The sequence below is a fragment of the Neopsephotus bourkii genome, unplaced genomic scaffold (genome assembly GCF_033783945.1).
Source record: "Neopsephotus bourkii isolate Nb327-2 ecotype Australia unplaced genomic scaffold, CSIRO-AGI_Nbou_v1 NB_1067, whole genome shotgun sequence".
NCBI lineage: Eukaryota > Metazoa > Chordata > Aves > Psittaciformes > Psittacidae > Neopsephotus > Neopsephotus bourkii.
In genome coordinates, this window is record NW_026901555.1 from 254,161 (window position 1) to 273,900 (window position 19,740).

General features: G+C 40.7%; 1 protein-coding gene across 1 annotated transcript in view; it reads right to left on the bottom strand.

Moving 5' to 3' along the window:
* Nucleotides 1-19,740, bottom strand: part of ZDHHC15 (zinc finger DHHC-type palmitoyltransferase 15) — a 142,864-nt gene that overhangs the window by 78,095 nt on the left and 45,029 nt on the right. The window contains exon 5 of the mRNA XM_061361872.1: nucleotides 17,903-18,044. Coding sequence (XP_061217856.1) covers nucleotides 17,903-17,981 — 79 coding nt within the window. The 5' untranslated portion in view covers nucleotides 17,982-18,044. The remainder of the gene's footprint in view (nucleotides 1-17,902; nucleotides 18,045-19,740) is intronic.

Genomic DNA, 19,740 nt, shown 5'->3' on the forward strand with positions numbered 1-19,740 from the left:
TGATGTTTTGTGCTTTCAATATTATGTCCGTGAAAAACACTACTCCGCATTCTTGCTGCTTCTTGGGAATTAAACACAGTAACAAATGTTACAGCATCCAAATTAAGGAATGAATTTTTCCTTTTGACCAAAATAAATGCCTAAGAAATCCTCCAGGATTAGTGGCAGCTCATGAAAAAGAGTGTCCCAACAAAGGCTTTCCAAAGCAACACATTCGGCTTTGTTTGTGGGCAAAGAAGCAGTCTTTCCACGATACAGCATGTGCTACTCAAGTAGTCATCTGTCAATGCATGGAAAGTTAAGAGAGTCTGGACAGCACAGTGGTGGGTAATGCAATACAGATGATTTCACCTTTAGGTCTCCAGTTCAAAAAAATTCAGCCCAAAAAGTGTCATCACCTGATAGCTTTTACTACTTCTATTTACAGTACAGAATTTCCCAGAGGGCCAAACCAAGATCAAGACTTTCTCTCTGCTCCCTCCCTCCTTGTGCTAGGCATTGTGTCAATATGAAGGAACAGACTCTTCTCTACAGATCCCAGATTGTAAACAGACTACAGATATGAAGGGAAAAAGCACAGGAGTCTAATCCACATTGTTGAAATTCAGTGAGTCAGACATAAAAGGATTCTGATCCTGAGCTGATGATATTCTTACTTGTGCTTTTTTTGTGTTGGGATAGCTTCTCCTGCTCTGCTCCCCGAAAGCGGAACACACACATGTGCGGCATGATCTGAGGTCCAGGACGCATCAGCCATACCGGACAAGTGCAGTTTTCATTTAGCCCATGTGGAATAGTGCAGGTACCTCCCAGGAGCTGTGTGTAGGCTGTAGAGATGATCTGTGTGCATGGGGAGTGCACACAGGACTCCCAGACATCCAGCAACCTAGACTGAGCCACCACTTGGAGTGCCTGGAAATCCTAGGCAAAGGTTTAAAGAACCCCAAAGCTCATTTTCACCTAGACAAAGTATCCATATCCAATATAAAACAGTGCGAAAAATATCTCTGCTCCCACTCTGCTCTCCTAATAGCAGACTTACGATTAAAATGATATATATGAATTCTGCTCTGACTCTAGAGATGACCTTCCCAGGTCAAGCTGGCAGGCTGGGCAGGAATCCTGCTGGAGCTTAGATCATAATATCCACCAAGCACTTCTCCTGGCTGCCAAGCTCATTCATTCTAGACAATTACACCCTTTTCTCAGGAAAATAATAATTTTAGGGGTATTAGAAAAAAAAGGAAAGCCTCAAAAATGAGGGAACCTATCCAGAATAAAGCATCAACAACATCAAAGAGTTCTGGGTTTTCTCTTTATACATAACTCACCATATTACATCTCGATGTTATCAACTACCTCATCTCACCATTCTGCAATAAAAACCAGTAATTCTCTCACTATGATTCTATTTCTACTGTAAATCTTTTCAATTCTGACATCTTCACTGGGGACTAAACATGTGACCTTATCTAACTTAAATCTGGTATTAATTTTAAGAAGAAAAAAAGTGGTTTATGAAATTCAGGAGCTTAGGGCAACTGGGGGGATATAGGTCTGCCTCAGGGGGGAGCATATGGGTTTAATTTTCCCTGTATTTTATGCCAAATTGTGAGGACTACAGTAATGTTTAGCTATAGGGCGGCACAAAACTGTAATTCCAAATCTTGCCTAGAAGAATCAGGGTTCTGAATGCTGCACTGGGCAAGAGAAATTCAGAACAGTTGAACAACAATTGCAAAACCTTCCATAGGCTTGATTTATTTACAAGCTTTTTCATGTAATTGCAGAACCTTCAGAAAAGGTAACAGCCTTTTTGTTTGAAGAACATGCCCTTATTATGAAACACAGATAAAGCCCACTTCTGCTTCCAGTTATGCTGTTGAAGTGTGAAATGAAGTTCAAGAATTTAAGCTGCTATGACTGTAAGTCTAAAAATTGATCCTTTATTGGACCTTTGAGATAATTTGTCAAAAAACTTTGCTTCTTCAACAAGAAATTTCTGCACTTTGACAAGGAGGATCCCCCCCATCCTAAATATCTTCTTATCTTTCTAACCGTACAGTTTTCTCTCTTCCTTACACAGCTGTTGACATGCCATTTGTGGTTTTGATGACTGCCCTGCTAAGCACCAAACCAATACTTTCATAGACTTTTCTAAATCATGACTATGTGAACAATATATCCCTCTGTATGTGCACACTGGCATTTTTTGGTTTTCTCCATTTGCATCAAGTTTATCAACACTGACAATACCAAAAGGTGAATTTCACTTGGTAAGCACTACAAGTCAGAGGTATTTCAGGTCTTCGACTGAAGTGCTCTGTAAGATGCATCATGTGGAGACTTAACAGAATGACCCTAACTTGTACCCTTTATAGAACATTCACAAAAAGCCTGGATTGAAGTCAGTCTACCTGCAGTGGGCAGGATGCTGCCAAAGAGCTCAAATTCACACAACTGTTACTTCACTGATGGCAATGAGGTGTATCACAGGCAGATTTGGCTTAGAACATGCATCAAGGAAGACAGTAAATTCCAGAGACGGTTGTAGCATCGCATATACAGTGAGTTGTCCCTTTGTACTCACAATGTAAGACATAAAATAACACCTCAATATGGGACATGTGACCAGAAGCAAATGGACTGAGACCATATGATGGCCATTTAAAGCACTGTCAAATTTGTGGGAATGAGAGAAAGAACTTTAAAATAGCAAGGTTTGGTTTGCAGGTCTTTTCATATACTTCCTTCCGTACCTCAGGTGCAACACCTAAGAAAGCCTGATGATAGGACTTAATTCTGCAGCCAGTTTCATAAGCTACCATAGAAGCATCCATGACCACTTCCATCAGGGAGCTGAACTGTCTCCAAGAGCAAGGTTTGCTATTGGTAGGAAAACCGTTGAGACCTGGAGCACAACTCCTTTCATAAAAAAGTCCTGTGTCATGTCAAAGCCAAGCACTTTTTCCTTCTGAAAGCAGATGCATCTCAACCAGTTCATGATTTATCAGAAACTCAGTTCAAAATACCAACATGATAACACTTACAGAGGGAAGGACTCCTGACATGTCATCTCCCCGCTGTGCCCACCAAAAAAACACCAAGCAAGTGTAAGAAAGGCATCCTGCTGGACTATTAAAGAGCTTGGAGCCAACAGTCAACACATTAGGTAACCTCATTATCCACTGCCTAGTGCCAAAGGCAAAACAGGTGTGAGGATACCAAAGCAAAAGGAAAGCACAGCCTGTTAACAGAAATCTGCAGGTTTAAGGGCATTAAAATATTTCCAAATGTTCAGAGAAAAGCCTCACAGTGGAGCAGGAGCAGGCTTTTATAAATGGAAAACTGACAGAAAATTGTGTATTGCTGGAAAGATGAATTATCTGTAAGACACAGCTTGTTCTTCCACTTTTTTGGGGGGAAGACTGTTAACACTAAGACTTAAGGGCTTCAGTTTCATTTTGTTCCCCCAGTGAGGAACAGGAAAGAACAGCTGCTATCTTTGGTGTGTCACATTAAGTTTATCATCACAGGGAATGGAACACTGTTGCCTTTTTGCAGCTCCATAAATAAGATTGTTCAGCAGGAGAGCTCCTATCACAATTGCCACTCTACCCCTTCAGCTTCCACTAGTCCACCATTTCCAGTTCAGTTCTGGAAATAACTGCCATTAGAAATAACTACTAACCAGTAGCAAAGCCTGGTGAAGCGAGTGAAATTACACAGCTGCAGAGGCAAAGTGAGAATCAAACATTTATCTTGAGCAGCCACTACAATTAGATCCTGGAATCCATATCTGGTGTATTGAAATATCTGGGCAAGCTAATAGAGACTAGCAGAGTTCCAAAAGTCAGGGGTTTACAGCATCACTTTGATTCTCCAACACATTTTCTCAAATACCAGCTGTCAGAATTCAGCTGGATCTGGTTTTGTGCATTCGCTCAGTCCCCACACATGAATTACACAATGCCCTTCTATTTACTACAAGGTACATAAACACCTGAACATTGTTTTTAATGAGCAACATTCTTACGAGACTGAGAGCCTTAGATTTTTGTTATTAATAACCACTTTCAAGAAAAAGACATCAGGTTCCAGAATTGCCATGTAAAAATATTCCAGTCTTGTACTCAAAACACAACTTATTTTCAACAAAATCTACTTGCACAGGCCACCTGCAGATGCTCCAAAACACGCTGACGGAATCACAATTTCAGAGGATACCTGATGTTCAGGGGTTGTAGAACAAAGAACACATATGGGTTTTATTTGTACATTTATTTGAGTGAAGCCATAGGATTTGCAGACTGGACTTCTACTGGAGGGAACGCTTGTATATGAAGCACGATATATGCTATACCACTGAGAGTCAAAAATCTTGTAAGAAATATTTACGAGCACTTGAGATACTTTTTCACATTCACAACACAACAATCCTGTCTAATCAGTCTTTAGCCACCATGGCAAACTGGTTGGCAAGAAGATACATAGAGAAAGTGAAGGACAAAAGGGGAAGGGGGGAAAGAGGACAGCTCTAACTGTTCAGACCAAAAGCCCATCTACCCCAGTACAGGCTGGATGCTAACTGATGGACAAGGGAAGAAACAAACAGGAATGGGACCAGTGAGCAAGTATGTGAATGATTAGCAGTGAATGGCAGAAGTTCTCAGTGTAACAGCTGGTATTTATACCCAGGACTCTCAGTCTTTCCAGTGCTCACTTTCCAATAGATCACAAGCTCCTGAATCATTTCATGAGCACAGTGTGGGTTGTGCAGTCCGTGTCATCTCTGTGCTCTATTTCAGCGATCACAGGGCTGGATGGACAGTATCCCGCTTAGTTAAAATAACATGGAAGATGTTATGGCATGCAGACTCCCAGATTAAACTGGGAAGCTCTAGGGCAGGAAACGGCTCGCCACACACTTGCTCTCTTATACATGCACACATGCCCTTTTTGAATAGGTCTAGAGCTTTCCAAAACCTCATAGAATATTGTTTCCCCCTTGGAAAAAAAATCCAGATTTAATATGCTTGGTTCATCTGTTGTTGTACCTTATATCAGGAATGGATTTACGCTGTGCTTCCTACAATCCAGAATACAGAAGTCTAACATATTACTTGTTAGCTTTCTGCAGGAGTATGGTTTAGTGTTTTAAAGGGAAAACTCAGAACAAGGAAGCCTGGTTCCTGACTGCAGCCATGTCTCTGATTGCCATGGATAGGTTTCTTGGGATTGTTTGCTGAAGTCATTTAGAAACACATTTTTCACATTCTTTCCTTGCCTGTGAAAAACATGAAAAATAATGATTTTGGAAGCTGCATTACTTACTTCTAAAAGCTTAAATTCACTGGTGGAAAAGGCTGTTGCAGCACAAAGCAAGTTCCTCTTGGTCACATCATTGAGCTGTGCTGGGCTTCTTACACAACCATTTATGAAAAACTTGGAAGGAGATACTCTCTGAGCTTGTGATTCCTGACTGTGGCTCTCCTCATGGAACTATTCCCAGCAGGTATGTCTGCTATTTAACAGGCAAGCAACACAATTTCATTTAGCATTTAACAAGAACAAAGTTTCCTACACTTTTTCCACCCTTCCACTATCAATCTGCTCTGGCACAAGCCTACGTGTCATTATTTCCACGGAGTCATGCAGACTGCTTTATTGAAAAGAATCTTTCCAGAAGCTTTTGTTGAAACATCACTTTGAAGACTGTCTACATACAACTCAAATGCCACACTTGCCTTTTTTTTTAGCTGTCACTGTATTTCTCCCAGCTTTTAAGAACTCCTGAACATTCTTCCAATTAAAAGTCTTTGCATCCAATCTGGTCAATCCAAAAAAGTGACAATTATAGTGTTCAGAAGCATTTCAAGCATGTTTTGCTTTACCAGTGATGTTAACCTTCATTTTAGAGTTTCAGAACAACTCCAGAAGCCACAAAATCGTGAAAGAAGACAACACAGCACTGCTTTTGACTGAGGAAAGAAGAAGAATCTCTGTGTACCAAGCTCTTTCACATGGATTTAGTGTAATAAATCAATAACCCCTGTTATCGTTCATGCACAAACAGTGGAGAGATTGTAATAGATTAAATGATAACTTTGAAAGGGACCATCAAATACAGTGCAGGCAGTGATATCATGAAAGCATGGCAATACTCATGGCTCGTGACATCCTGGCAACCTCCATGCTAAGTAACATTAGCTAAACCCAGACTGAAGCTTAGAGTCACTTAGGAGGAAGGTCTATTGAAACTTCTCTAATGTTTATCTTGACTGACTGTTGTGCTGAAATCAGTTTATAAGAGTCTGATATTCCTCTGCAGATCACCATACTTTTCGAGCACAAACCCCCAAGTATAAATCAAATACTTGCTAAAATGAATAGATTGGCATGTTAACTCATGTAAGAGCAAGGTACCAAGATATGAGTTGTAGAGATGGGGTATTTTTGGTTAGGCAAATTGCACCTATTTTTTCTTTATATAATGCTGCTTCTTATAATTCAGTATTTTTCCCTCCTCTGATAAAAGATACAGACTGATAACTCAGTATCTGCATAGTGTTCTTCACTTATGCAGATAATTATCACCAATTTAATAATGAAAATCCTGATACAAAGTTCTCTTTTTTCTCATTCCAGCACTAGAACATGGAACAAATCTTGTGAGTCTGAATGCGTAGTTCAATTCACTCTCCAAATAATTTACATCCCATTATAAAATAATTAGACTGGCTCAGACTACAAAATAACCTTAAGGAAAGTTCAGGAATTTTGGGTCCTAGGATGTGTACCAGACTCCCACGCCTGCTCAAAACAAGTCTTAACATCAGCAGTTCAGTCAACATTGAAACTAGAAAATTCTGCTCTCCTTCAGTCCTCTTCCCTCCACCACACTAATCTCAGCATTTATTTTCTCTATGGTAGTCCTTGTTTCAGCATCCCCTTTCCTTCCTTCCCACACATGTTTCCCAGGCTCTCCAGCTCCCAGCCATGCAGCTTTCCTATCTGTCTGGATAACAGGCAGCAGGTACAACATTTATACTGGCTGATCAGCCAGTAATTGTGAGCCAGCTACTTGGAAAGATAATGCCTCAGAGTGGGTAACATTTGAATTCTGCCTACACGTCTGTTTGTAAGAGTACCAGCTCACACATCTTGTCCTTTATTCAATTCCTCTTTCCCACAAAGCTTACAAAAACTTAATTCCCTTGAAGTACCAAGCTGAAAGAGAATATATGGCAAGGGGTTGGAATTAGATGATCTTAAGGTCCTTTCCAACCCTAACTATTCTATGATTTTATATGATATCATCCTGTCTAGAGACAGGGGTGGAGGGAGATAGGAAAACCGTCTTCTGATACATCACTGGGCTGATGGAAAAAGGATGAGTATTCAGTGAGTAAGACAAGAAGAAAGAGGAATGAATTTCATCACAAAATATTCAGATTAGGCATGTAAGAAATGATCCAACATTTCCAGCTTAATTAACTAAATTGCTGATAGAAGGTTGGAATGGTATCATGGGGCTTTCAAGAACAGGTGAGTTGAAAGTGCTGGAAGGAAACCAGGTGTAGGTTCTGCTTACTTGGTGGGCAAGACGCCTTAAGAACCCATCCATCCTTATTTTCTGAGATGCAGTTGGCATTAGGAGAACAGGATACACAGAAAAGCAGAATATAAAACCACCACGAGACATAGCATGAATGTATCTGCAAAAATCATCAGTGAGCCAAACAAAATGAACCAAATCCTGTCATCATCTCTGGTGGACTGTGAATTCAAGCATAAAGGGTGAAAAAAAAGAACACAGAGCTCACCACAGGGATTCTCAGGGGTTCAACATCTTTAGCTCTTGACCCCAAATTAAAAGGTTAAAATCCTAAAGCTGATGGGAAGAAAACAATCAATTATAAATAGGTCCTGAAAATCAGCTCAGTTCATCTCTTATACCCTTTATTCAGAACTTAATTCATCATTGTCCTATCTTACCCCAAGGCATTAAATATTTAGGCAGGGATTGCATTTGTCACTTCGCTAGTACTGTGCTTTTAATCCCCACTTGGATAAAAAGCACTAAATGAATCACTTTCCCTTTAAGAGCTACATGGCTTTGCCAGCTTAACCAACATGAAGCTCTTCCAAAGAAGTTTCTTGCTCATCAGAGCAAGGAATGAAATACTTTAAAACCCCAAACTTCAAAATCCCAGATGGTCTCGAAGTCCTTTTGAAATAAACTGCATGAGTTTACAGGCAAATCTGCCCAAGAAAAGCTCCTGATGGAGGCTGAAAACTATAAATGCTCTCGAGTTTATTAAAAAATGATTTGACACCAGCACAGACCATTTCAATTTTTCCCCCTCGCACTGCACAAGTAGACACACTCCTCAAAATACTTGCTTTCAGCAAAGTGACAGCAGCCCCTCAAGAAGTGCCATGTAAGAGCCAGCGTTGGAGTGGGGTTTTTTGCTAGATTTCATATTATATTGTCTGTTGAATAAAATGCTTTAAAAACATTAATGTAATATAGAATTTCAGACTCTTAATCATTCTGACAGGTTTTCTGAAACTCTTCAGAGCAACATTTGAGTAAAACCCCCCTGAAATACACAGCAGAAAGAGGTGCACGACTGGGGGAAGGGGAGAGAAGGGCTGGAAAGGTCCCTGCTCTCAAACACATGCATTCATTAGAAGAGAAAAACGCTTCGAAATCTGGCACGAAGCAGTGTTTAAATGAAGGCTGCCTGAGGGGAGAGCCCTGAGTTGCACTCTTACAACTGGGTGGATATCATGTGACCCTTAACAAGAATTACGTACCAGGTAAAAAATCCCTCCGTAAGAAGAAGCCACACCACCGGACGGCGCTGGGTACAGCTTCATAGACAGAACTGACCCAGGGGAGATGGAGAGGAGATCTTAGGAAGAAATTTCTTACCATGAGGGTGCTGACGCGCTGGCACAGGGTGCCCAGAGAAGCTGTGGCTGCCCCATCCCTGCCAGCGTTCAAGGCCAGGTTGGACACAGGGGCTTGGAGCAAGCTGCTCTAGTGGAAGGTGTCCCTGCCCGTGGCAAGGGGGTGGAACTGGATGAGCTTTAAGGTCCATTCCAACCCCCAAACCATTCTATGGTTCTATGAATGCTGGTTATTTTACACCTTAACTCTGGTTTTCAACATATGCCTTCATCCCAGTATATACATTCAAGTTGCCTTCATCTTGCATCTTAGCTCTGTGAAAGGACTACTTAATCATTTAAATGCCAGAGGCCACATGCCAATTTATGTGCTCTCATCTGAAAATCAAGTCCACAGCTGAAACACTGCAATGGACTCAATGTGTATTTGCTTTTCTAAACCACAGTTATTCAAAAAATACTTTGGAACCAAAACAAAACAGCCTTCGTTCACACTACACAAAGTTCTTATATTGGCCTGAAGCCCTCAGTATTCATTGTCCCCCATAACACATGGGTAGCTAATTTCAAATACCTATAAATAAACCACAATCTTTTATACAAGGATCAATTATAGTTCAAGTGCTCTAACAGGGGACATACACGTAGCTGTCAAATGGAAGAGCTTTATATGTTTTTGCTCTAGATACTTTAGAGAGAGTTTGGATATAAGGAACCTCAAGTAGTGTTATTTAAAACATTACAGTTAGCAAAATAAATTGCAAGTTGAAAATGCACTTTATACATTTCAATGATGTCAATATCATATTCAGATGGGAACTAGTCCCTACCAAACTACCAGTGGGTTAATGAGCCATCTTTGCCCATTTTTCTTTTAACTTACGATAGAAATGAATATTCTGTATGAGCTGCTTCCCCAAGAACACTCAGCTCCAGTTCAGCATCTGGAGGCTGAAGCAGTATTGCTTTTGCCCATTTTCACAGCTGCAGCTAACTAGCAAGAGAAGGTCGAATGATTAACCTGAGGTCACCGAGTGAGTCAGTGCAACAGGATTACAATCATTAACACTCCTGGCTGTCAGTCTCAGCCCTTGTTCTTCTCCTATGAAATACACAGCCTTTACCAGCCTCAGCATAAAAAGATGATGGACTAGTTAAGGCCAGGCAGAGAGGGAAAGGGCAATTTTCCCTGTACACAGGAATGTCAGTCCACTCACTCTTAATCTGTAAACATTCTTCAATTCCAGCACAGCTCTGCCAATACATCTCACTTCTTGTCTGTCAAACGCTGGTGTTCCTTCCCTGGGCCCCTGTTGAACAGCGACTGCCTGCGGAGCCAGATGGAGAGGTGGCTCTGGAACCAGACAATGAACTGGAAAATTCAACACGAGCTTGCACCTGCATCCAGCAGTTCACTGACAGCACAGAGAGCAAACGGAGGCTGATTAGGGTGATGCAAATACAAGCCTCATACCTGGGCTGTGTACACTAATGCTAAAGAGCATTCCATCACATGGCATTTTGGGAGCAGTTAAGAGGCCATTAATTAAGCCACAAACTAAACCAGTCACTACCAATTAGCACCAGTGCCATAGTATATGCAAGCCAAACCCTAAAGAGATGTTGTATTCATATCCTGCATTGCACAGAAATACCTGACTGTAAATACCCACATATGCTATAGCTAGAATGACAAATAACTTCATATAAAGGCTGCTTCCTCAGTGGAGATTACAGCAACTCCAGATTAAGATTCTGACAATCTTATTTTCTTAAATCAAATTTTAAGTCATAAATGCAGCTCTGACCACAGAGCCCTTTGACCCCCCACCAGAAAGCTTCAACCAAGTCAGCATCATCTTTCATCAAAATAGGGTTGCAAAGGCTTTGCTTACCAAGACCACCGACAATGTATGTGCACTGCTCTGGATCCATGGCTGCTCACTATTACATATGTGTGACCACAGGCAAGGTTCACAGTACTCTGAATCCTAAGTCATATGAAAAATGTTCTCCTTGTAACCCAGTTTTCTACTTCCAAGAGGCCTGGACAGTCTTTGAATTGTCTAGTGGAAGGTGTTCCACTTCCATTCTATGCTTCTATGATCTGTCAGATTTATGAGCACTTTTCTGAAACAGAACTCTGAAGCATCTGTGAGTCACCTACTGATGTTTTGTAATATCATTAATCAATCATAACTGATACACTAGACCTCCTCTATGAAAACTACAATCAGTTCCACTACGTTGGTTCACTGCCAAAATCCTTCAGCTGGTATCACAGGGCAGTGGCTTGTGTCAAGCAACAGCACTGTGCAGGATAAAGCTTTAACAGTCAACTTACTCTGCTCTTCCATCAACAGCATGGGATCATGCTGAAACATTCAAGAACTGAAAACAGATGGGGAAAAGGTACCTAACTCTTGAAAGGATAACACATTTATCCTATACAAGTGCTCAATTTATTTCAGGTTTTCCTAAGGACATTACAGGTAGAGAACAAAATATTCCTGCATAGATGTGAATATAGGAATTTTCTCATTATAACTGATATGTATATATTAACAGTTATTAATTACACACACTAGTGCTATGCAGCTATTATTAGTTAGGTTTGATGCTAGGATGAGGGGTGAGAGACAGAGCAAACTCAAATCTATGTATATGGCATCAGTGGGTAACTGATAATAAATGAAGTTACGAGATAAGCTTAGGATGGATGGGGAGACTGGACTGCACTGAAAGAAAAACGAAAGCAATTCTTTGAGCCTTCTACACACAGACTGACCCCCTCATTTTTCTCTGCCAGGCAGCTTGACACACTAAGCACTGTCTGTGTTTTTAAGTATCATCACTCAAAATCCTGGATGGGTATAAGTAGCAAGGTCAGAAAGAGTCAGGTGCAGGCCAGAAGAGCCAGCAGATCCACCTGTAGTGATCCCAAGGGCAAAGGCCACTGTCTCTACTCTCTCACATACGCTGTCTCTTGAAAGTGGTACTTTCCAAAGTGACATCACCTCCATTTCTGCTGCTGCTTCAAGGAATAGTATTTCCAGAGAGGTAAGATCTCAAACAAATGACAGCTAAGCATGTACACAACAAAATAGAACAGTAGTACTTGTATAGCACCTTTTATCCTAAGATTCTCCAATAAAAGTATCAAATAAATCATGCCTTTAACTAGCACAGTGCATAGGTCCTTATTTACAAGTCATCTGTCCCCATTTCAGTCCAGGGTTTGGTCTTGTAAACCAGATACACCTGCCTCCAACTGGTGTTTTGCATTCTTCAGTTCCCAACTGAAGCAACAGAGAAGTCACTAGAGCTCTTAAAATTCAAACTGCACACAGAGTGCTCAATCACATCTCCAAACTCTATGTTCTTCTCTCAGCCATCCCACTGGAGGAAAGAGAATAAAGTACAGTTCTATAAGCAGAAGGACTGTTTCACCAAAGCAGAGACATGACCATCCAACTCTTAATCAGCACTGGATCAAAGAAACACTCCTAGAAACTAACCTATTCCCATCTAACAGAGCACATAGACAAAGCCCTTAAGTCTTAAAGAGTATTTATATTAAGAGAATCCTAAATCAAATGCTTAGATGGCAGTGAAAGACAGGTGTACATCTGTAATAACAGGGGGTTTTTACAGAAGAAAAGCCAAAAGGTTTCTATAAGCTGTACAAGAAGTAGATATTTCAACTGCTGTCATGGTGTAGCAGTGACACAGCTCACTGCCACACCAGGTACCCCATTCCCAGTCAATTCAGTCTTCTGTTTGAGGAAGGGTGGGGCGGAGCCCTTCTCACTCGCCATGGAGAGCAACCAGGGCAGGAGCAAACACCTTGCATCTCTCTGCTGTAACTAATTTGGACATATGGAAGGAGGCAGAGATGCCTGTGTTCTTTTTGGCCTAGGAAATACCATCTGCAGCTGTGAAATTCACACGAGCTCCGAGTTGGTAAAGAAAACAGATGGCAAACAGAAGCAAATGGTTAAAATGTTCTCTCCACTGCAACACATGTGAAATCCCTTATTCCAATGGGCTGCAATAAACCTCCGACTGTCAGGGCACACAGAATGTGCTGAAGAATTTTTCTTCACAGGGAAATAAATCTGATTTTTATCTAAGCTGGCAGTAAACAGGGTCAAATATTTAACTGTTTCTGTGGCAACTTCCTGCTTTTTAGTTTGGTTTTTTATAATGCCAAAGCCAAAAGGCTGCACAGCCACAGATCACAAGGGTGTGAGCAAGGTTGAAGATGGTCCACGGCAAACACCAACTGTCAAATGAGGGAAGTAAACGTTTATTGCAAAGAGCAAACTGTGGTGCCAGCCGGAGGAACTCAGCTTCACCAACACTGGATTTATTGTGCATGGCTTAGTCAACTGATTTATATGGATTACACCACATTTTCCCTCCTTGTAGCTTGCCTTGATAACCAAAAAATCTTTTTGTAATTTACATTAATAGCTGTGCAACATTGTGGAAAATATTAAGAGAGACCTTTATATTTCTGGCATCTCTTGCTGCAGAGGACTGCACACAATCAGCGCTCTTTTGAACCGTTCCAAAGGGTTTGGCAACAATTTGAGGTACACCCAAAATGTCATGAAAGACCCTGTACTGAAGCCTCAAAAGCTGGTCAGTGGATGTCCAGGTCAAGAGTTTTCTTAGGCCCAAGGCCGCAGCATGCTTCTGCCAGCAAGAAAAAACATTCCACACACGAGTCACTTCCATTATCTTAACTCAGTGGCTTTTAATAGTAATAACTTACATTATCAGTGTTATTTGGACAGTTGGTGCATCCCAAATCGGGGAATACTTTCAGACCATAAAAGGATGTCACCACAAATATCACAGAATGAAACCAATTAAGGACTAGGCTGTCTCAGCACATGTTGCTGCCTCAGCAGCACAAGCAAAATAAAGCACAGCAAAGTGCAATAAAGTAGAACGGGATCTGGAAAAGCGTGAGGTTTTGATCATGAACTACTGTTCTCACCTTGGACAAGAATTATTTTGCTTTCCTGTTTACATTTTCTTACCAATAAAACCCCTCCTATCTCAGAGCAGGGTTGAGTGACTGAAAGGAAAAAAAGGGGATATTTTGTAAATGTAAAGCCCTTATGGAAGTCACATGGATGCACCATGCGGTGCAGGTAGTGTTCTGTAACAAACTCACAGCTTAACGTAGCAAGAACTACCATAAAGTTGCCATCAAGACTGGTATTCTGGAAAGAGGGCTAGAAAGAAAAAAACACGCCACCAAACTGAAAGAATATTAAAAGCTGGAAGGTTTGGATGCATTTTACCTGTCAGTTCATAAAATGGTACCTAAGTCCCACACATCCACATAAAAGCATAAAATGTAGGATGAAATACATGGTGGGCAAGAATGGGAAGTGTGGGAAGCTCAACTCATGGCCCCAAATCCCAGCTGAACTGAAGGCAAGCTTTATCCAAAGTTTCCCATCAGGATTATGTTGCTTTATCTCTTCAGTAAATGTAAGTATCGTGCTTTTCTCCTACCTCTTTTGTGCCTTCTTTGTGAGTGTTGGGAACACCTGAATTCAAACAGGATCTGTGCTGGTCTTGGGCACTAAGATAGATACCAAAAGGTATCTATCTACCTGCACACTGTATATTTGGAAGCGTTTAACAAATTGTAAAGATACATTTTACTCCCCTTTTTTTTCACTAGTACAAGAGAATGTAAACACAACTAATGTAAGACGCACCAAGATGTACTCAGCAAGATGCTGGTCCACAGAAGAATGGGTTATTTCCCATGGGATTCTCAGACTAGTGAGAGGGCTTTGGAGCACTGGCTCAGTTTCCTAAAGAAAGTTAACTGTGAAGTACCACTAAAAAACACCTTTCTGATGCCTTTCAAGCTGTCAGTCCCCACACAAGCAAGAAGACCAATGTCTGGCTGAAGAGCAGAAGGGCTCCTCCACACTCTGCCAGGGCTGTTCATCCACCACAAGGAGGACGAGGTAGAACTCAAAGCAAGTATTTGCTTCCACTAAGGTATCAGGCCTATGTGCTACAAGAAGCCGAACTTTTTGATTTAAGAACATAAAATTTAAGCTTTCATTGTTAAGATAAAGCCAAATCTTATTCCAAAGATATGCAAGACCTATAGCAGGGCCAGAAATCAGTAACTCTCGTAGAAAGCCAGGGACACCTAAAATTTCCCCATATACATATTTCTTTTTACATGCAGTGAGTGAATCATTCCGGAAGAACTCCTTCCAAACACTTTAAAACTAGCTGGATACATGGTGTCTGGATAACATACTTTTCAAACATAATGGAATAAGAGGAACAAATCTGACTTTTTCAGACTGACCCAGAAAGGAGAAAAATCTCAAACAAAAACCCCAATCCTTAGTAGCTTAGAGGGATCTCTTTCCCACATACTGGATATTAGGCAGGCGTAATCAGGTAGGAGAATAAGCTTACATGTTTAACATAAAGCCAAAGGCACCAGTTCCACCCATGAAGTGTACCAGTGGTCAGATCTGTTAACTATATGCATCAGATACAAGCTGTGATGAATTAGTACCAGCACCGAATTTTCTCTGGTTCCCGCAGTTCTGCATCATTGGGATTCCAGGAATTAGTTAAAATTTAACTATATATTAACAGCATTGACTTCCAAATTTTGGAACTATTACAATACCAGTTACTGTTAACATCTGGATCAGTCCAGCTTCAAAATCCACCCAAGCCTGAGCTAATTCCATATTTAATCATATTAATTCCAGCCTCAACAGTGACAATACATAAAGCTTGTCCACATGCTGAACAAGAAAGAGGAAAGGCAGAAATTTATCTCTTAAAATAAAATACCAGTGATTAATAAATCACATGTTTATATCTCTTTGGAAGAATACTTCTAAGACAAAGCAACTCCAGCCAGAGCATTCCATGCCAAATCAAATACTCATATGAAAAGACAATTTCTGCCAGGTCCTATGTCCAAAAAGACTTTATAAATTGGAAAAGTGAAAGCGTTTGCCCTCTTTCCATGAAAACCCAGAGAGCTGGGCACCAAGAAACAATGTTCCTACTCATCTCTAGTAACAGGGGTGAAGAGCAATAATTTCAGAGTTATGAAAGTGATTTGATGCATTCCACTGGGGCTTGGGGGAGAAAGCAACTGCATTGTATAAGAATTCAGGTTTCTTTCCCCTCTTTTATTGTCCAACTGAAGATGCTTTCCCCCCATTACAGAGCTTTGGAAGAGCTGTCAGAGCCACAACAAAAATGCAACAGAAGCTAATTTTATTTAATTTTACTTCTAAACTTGGGTGTAGTTTTCCCCTGCTATTGGGAATCAATATGATCAGCTTGTAAAGCTCCATTCCAGAGACTAGCCAGTTCCAGAGAAGCAGCAAAGCACTTGCAGAAACACTTTAGTCAAAGTACTAACACAGAGCTGAATACTCGAATATCCCAATAAAACAAACAAATGTTCTCCAGAAGCACTGGAACAGCTTTGACTTTAAATGCACAGACCTCCCAACTGGAAATTTAAACAAAGCAAACCAAATGGCCAACAACAATTAAACCTCCCCCAACACCACCACAGAAAAGCCACTCAAAGAAAACCAAGCACCAGCTGAAAAGAAAATGCACCATAACTGACAGTGAGGGCTCTCTGGTCTATCTCTGTTTCTCACCAACCTTCCAAAATGCCAACCCATTTCATTTTTCACATGAATGAAGCTGATGCTGCTAAGCACAGCCTTGACAAAGAATATGAAAAGTGTAGTGGTTTTCAATGGGTCAGATCCAGCTTCATATACTAGGGCAGCAAAGGAGTCTGGAATACCTATGTTCTTATCATGTATCTTATGCTCTTTAGATTATCTCCATCTCCAGGGATATAATTTATTTTAAACTTTGGGTTTCCGTTTAAAATTCCCTACCCCCCTGTGTACTCACATGCCCATGCTTATGTATGTGAATATATATTGAACGTATAATATGCTTATACATATGAATACATATTCACATGTATAACTGCAGCAGCAGCAGCCATTCCAAAAGAACTCTTCTGATTTTGATGACTTGGAAAGAGATGGAAACACCTTTTTTTGTTTGTTTTTTAATCAAAGAATATGATTTGACTGAAAAAGCACCTCCTGACATTCTGGTTCCTGACAGCCTTCACCAGCCATGGCAGTCTGAGGTATTCCAAAGTGTCCTCTGCTCCCCATAGACAAATCTATTAAATAAGACAGCCTCAGATTTCCCATTCTTCACCTGCTGGCTTGTCCCTGCTTCTCAGTGTTCTTCTCCACCTCTCTTTCCTCCATGGTAGCAACTTTGAGTTTATAATCTCCATTTTGATAACAGAAGTAGATACCGAGCTCAAAACTGAAACCAATCCAGGTTGAAGACCCAACTAGTGAAGGTTCCTGACAGAATCATCCAAACAAGACAAACCAGGCAACTTCAGACTAAGCAATTTTGAACAGATGACATGCCAAAACAGTCAATTGAGAAACTTTATCATTTAAGTATTACCGTTTCTGTCAAAAAAAGAGTAGATGCTCCCTTGCCTGACTAATTTAAGTTCTCTAGGAAAAAAATAACAAAAATCCACCATGCCATAAGTTGCACTGCACAGAACCCGAGCCACATTGAGTCAGCTCTGGCAAAATCTGTAGGAAATGCCAAGTAGTAGTTTTGTTGGAAACGCTGTTTAACAGAATTACTGAGAAAACATTGATAATGTTTATCTCTAATGGCAGAGAGCAAGAAGGCCAAAGACTTAAGAAAATGCTATTGTTTCCTCTCCATTGTAAGCCTTTAGATTCTGCTATGTAGAAAGCATCCCTCTAAGAGTAAAAACAACCAGCAAAGATCTGCATTTTTCCTCTGAACCTGAAAAAGCCAGCTGTAAATAACACTTGCCATAGGAAGACTATGTTACAGGTATTTCTTCTAGATGTGTTCTGCTTACCTACCTGCCCATGGTGGCCTGTGGTGCAGCAGACAGTTGGATATTGCTTTAGCATCTGCCCAGACAGAACAACTATCATGATTAGGCTAAAGCAGGGTTTTTATCCATGCTACACAGCTGTACACGATGACACAGGCAGAATCTAGATGAGAAACACATGTGAAACGGCACATTTGGTCAGCTCAAAGGCCCATCCAGCTGATCTCAAATAATTGTCTTAACTAGCTATCTAATGAGGAATGAAATTAAGGTAAGTATAGGACACTTCTCACTTCTCTACCCAGCCCCAACTTATTTTCAACTCCAAGTTACTAAACGTCAGTAGGTTTCTCTTTCACCAGTTTGCTCTGTCTCTTCCAAAATCTCCATAACCTCCATCCACAATGTTCCTTTGCAAGTTCTACAGGGCTGCTACCCATCATCTAAAGAACCTCCTTTTCTCCTATTTGAATGGGTCCCTATTAGCTTCACAAAACATGCCTTAGTCCTTGTATAAGGAGAATTAATAAACACTTGAACATCTTGCTGCCACTGTCCAAATATCCACTGGTTTTTGTTTCCTTCCATTTTACATGTGCAGGTAGCATTATCATTTCCCCACATGCTTAATTTCATGCAGCATTTATTCACTCTGAATTGCATCAGACATTTCATTGCTAGGTCAGTCTCAAAGTCTTTCTTAAATCTGTCATAATCCATGTTTTCTCTCTCATAACAAGTTATTATGGCCCATGATCCTATACACTGTGACAGAGGCTGGGAATTTGAAGGACCAGTTTCATGTGGTGTCATCTGAGTGTATTTTTAGGATGTTATTACAATGAATTATTAAAAAAATTATTAGAGGAGGACATTCAAATCTACTTGCTACTAGAAAAACACATCCTGATACAAAATGTCCAAGAGTCCTCAGAGGTTCATTGCTTTATTTCAAAAGAAAGTCATTTGCAATTCCCCTTCCCACTGCACAAACACATCTTTTTTCCTGTTCAAATAGTTGTACAGGAAGCTGTCACAGAAGGTTTTGAATCCCTCTCTCCTACCCCTGAGGCAGTCAAACCAGCCTTGTAACTAAACCCAAATGGTGCTGCTGCCAGGGGCAGAAATGCCCATCTCACCTCACAGGAGAGCCCAGCGACCAAAGCAGAGCCTCACTCACTCATCCTTTACACAACCCCAAGACCTTCAGCTTTTATGCAAAGTGGAGCAGGTTCAACGGGTGAGAAGCTGTCCTCTCACTTTTCCCATATCCCATGTATAAAAGGGACAAACAGATGCTTTTCCTGGTTTACTTATAAGGAAGACACAAGGGTTAACAAAGCATTTTGTCCACAGTTAAACTCTTACAAGTGTACTCTCAGCATGGCTATAAGTTAAAATAAGAAGATCTCAGAACACTTGGTTGATGGCTCCCAAGACAGCTCATGCAAAAAGAGCATCAGGGTTCTCATCTTGCCAGAAAGCTCTTCCATCATGCTCAACACAGGAATTTAGGCTCCTGTTAAAAATATTGGTAGGTCTCAGTTTTACACAGCTTCTTGGTTTCAACAGCACACAACCTATAGTTAAGCAGTTACAGTTAAGCAAACACTTTGCAAAAAGACACTGTCTGTGCTTAAAGTTTACAGAGGTTGAAGGGAAGATGACACAAGTTAACCTAAGAAATTCAGAGGGTTGTAAAGTACAATCTGTCTGAAGCAGTTCTTGAACTGCTGTTCTTGAACTCAGTTCTTGAACTGAGCAGTTCTTGAATCCTCAAATTCTTGCCAGAATGTTTGGGAAAGCAAACCTAAAATAATATTGCAGTGTTTTTCCCTAGGCATTTGCTTTTCACTGGA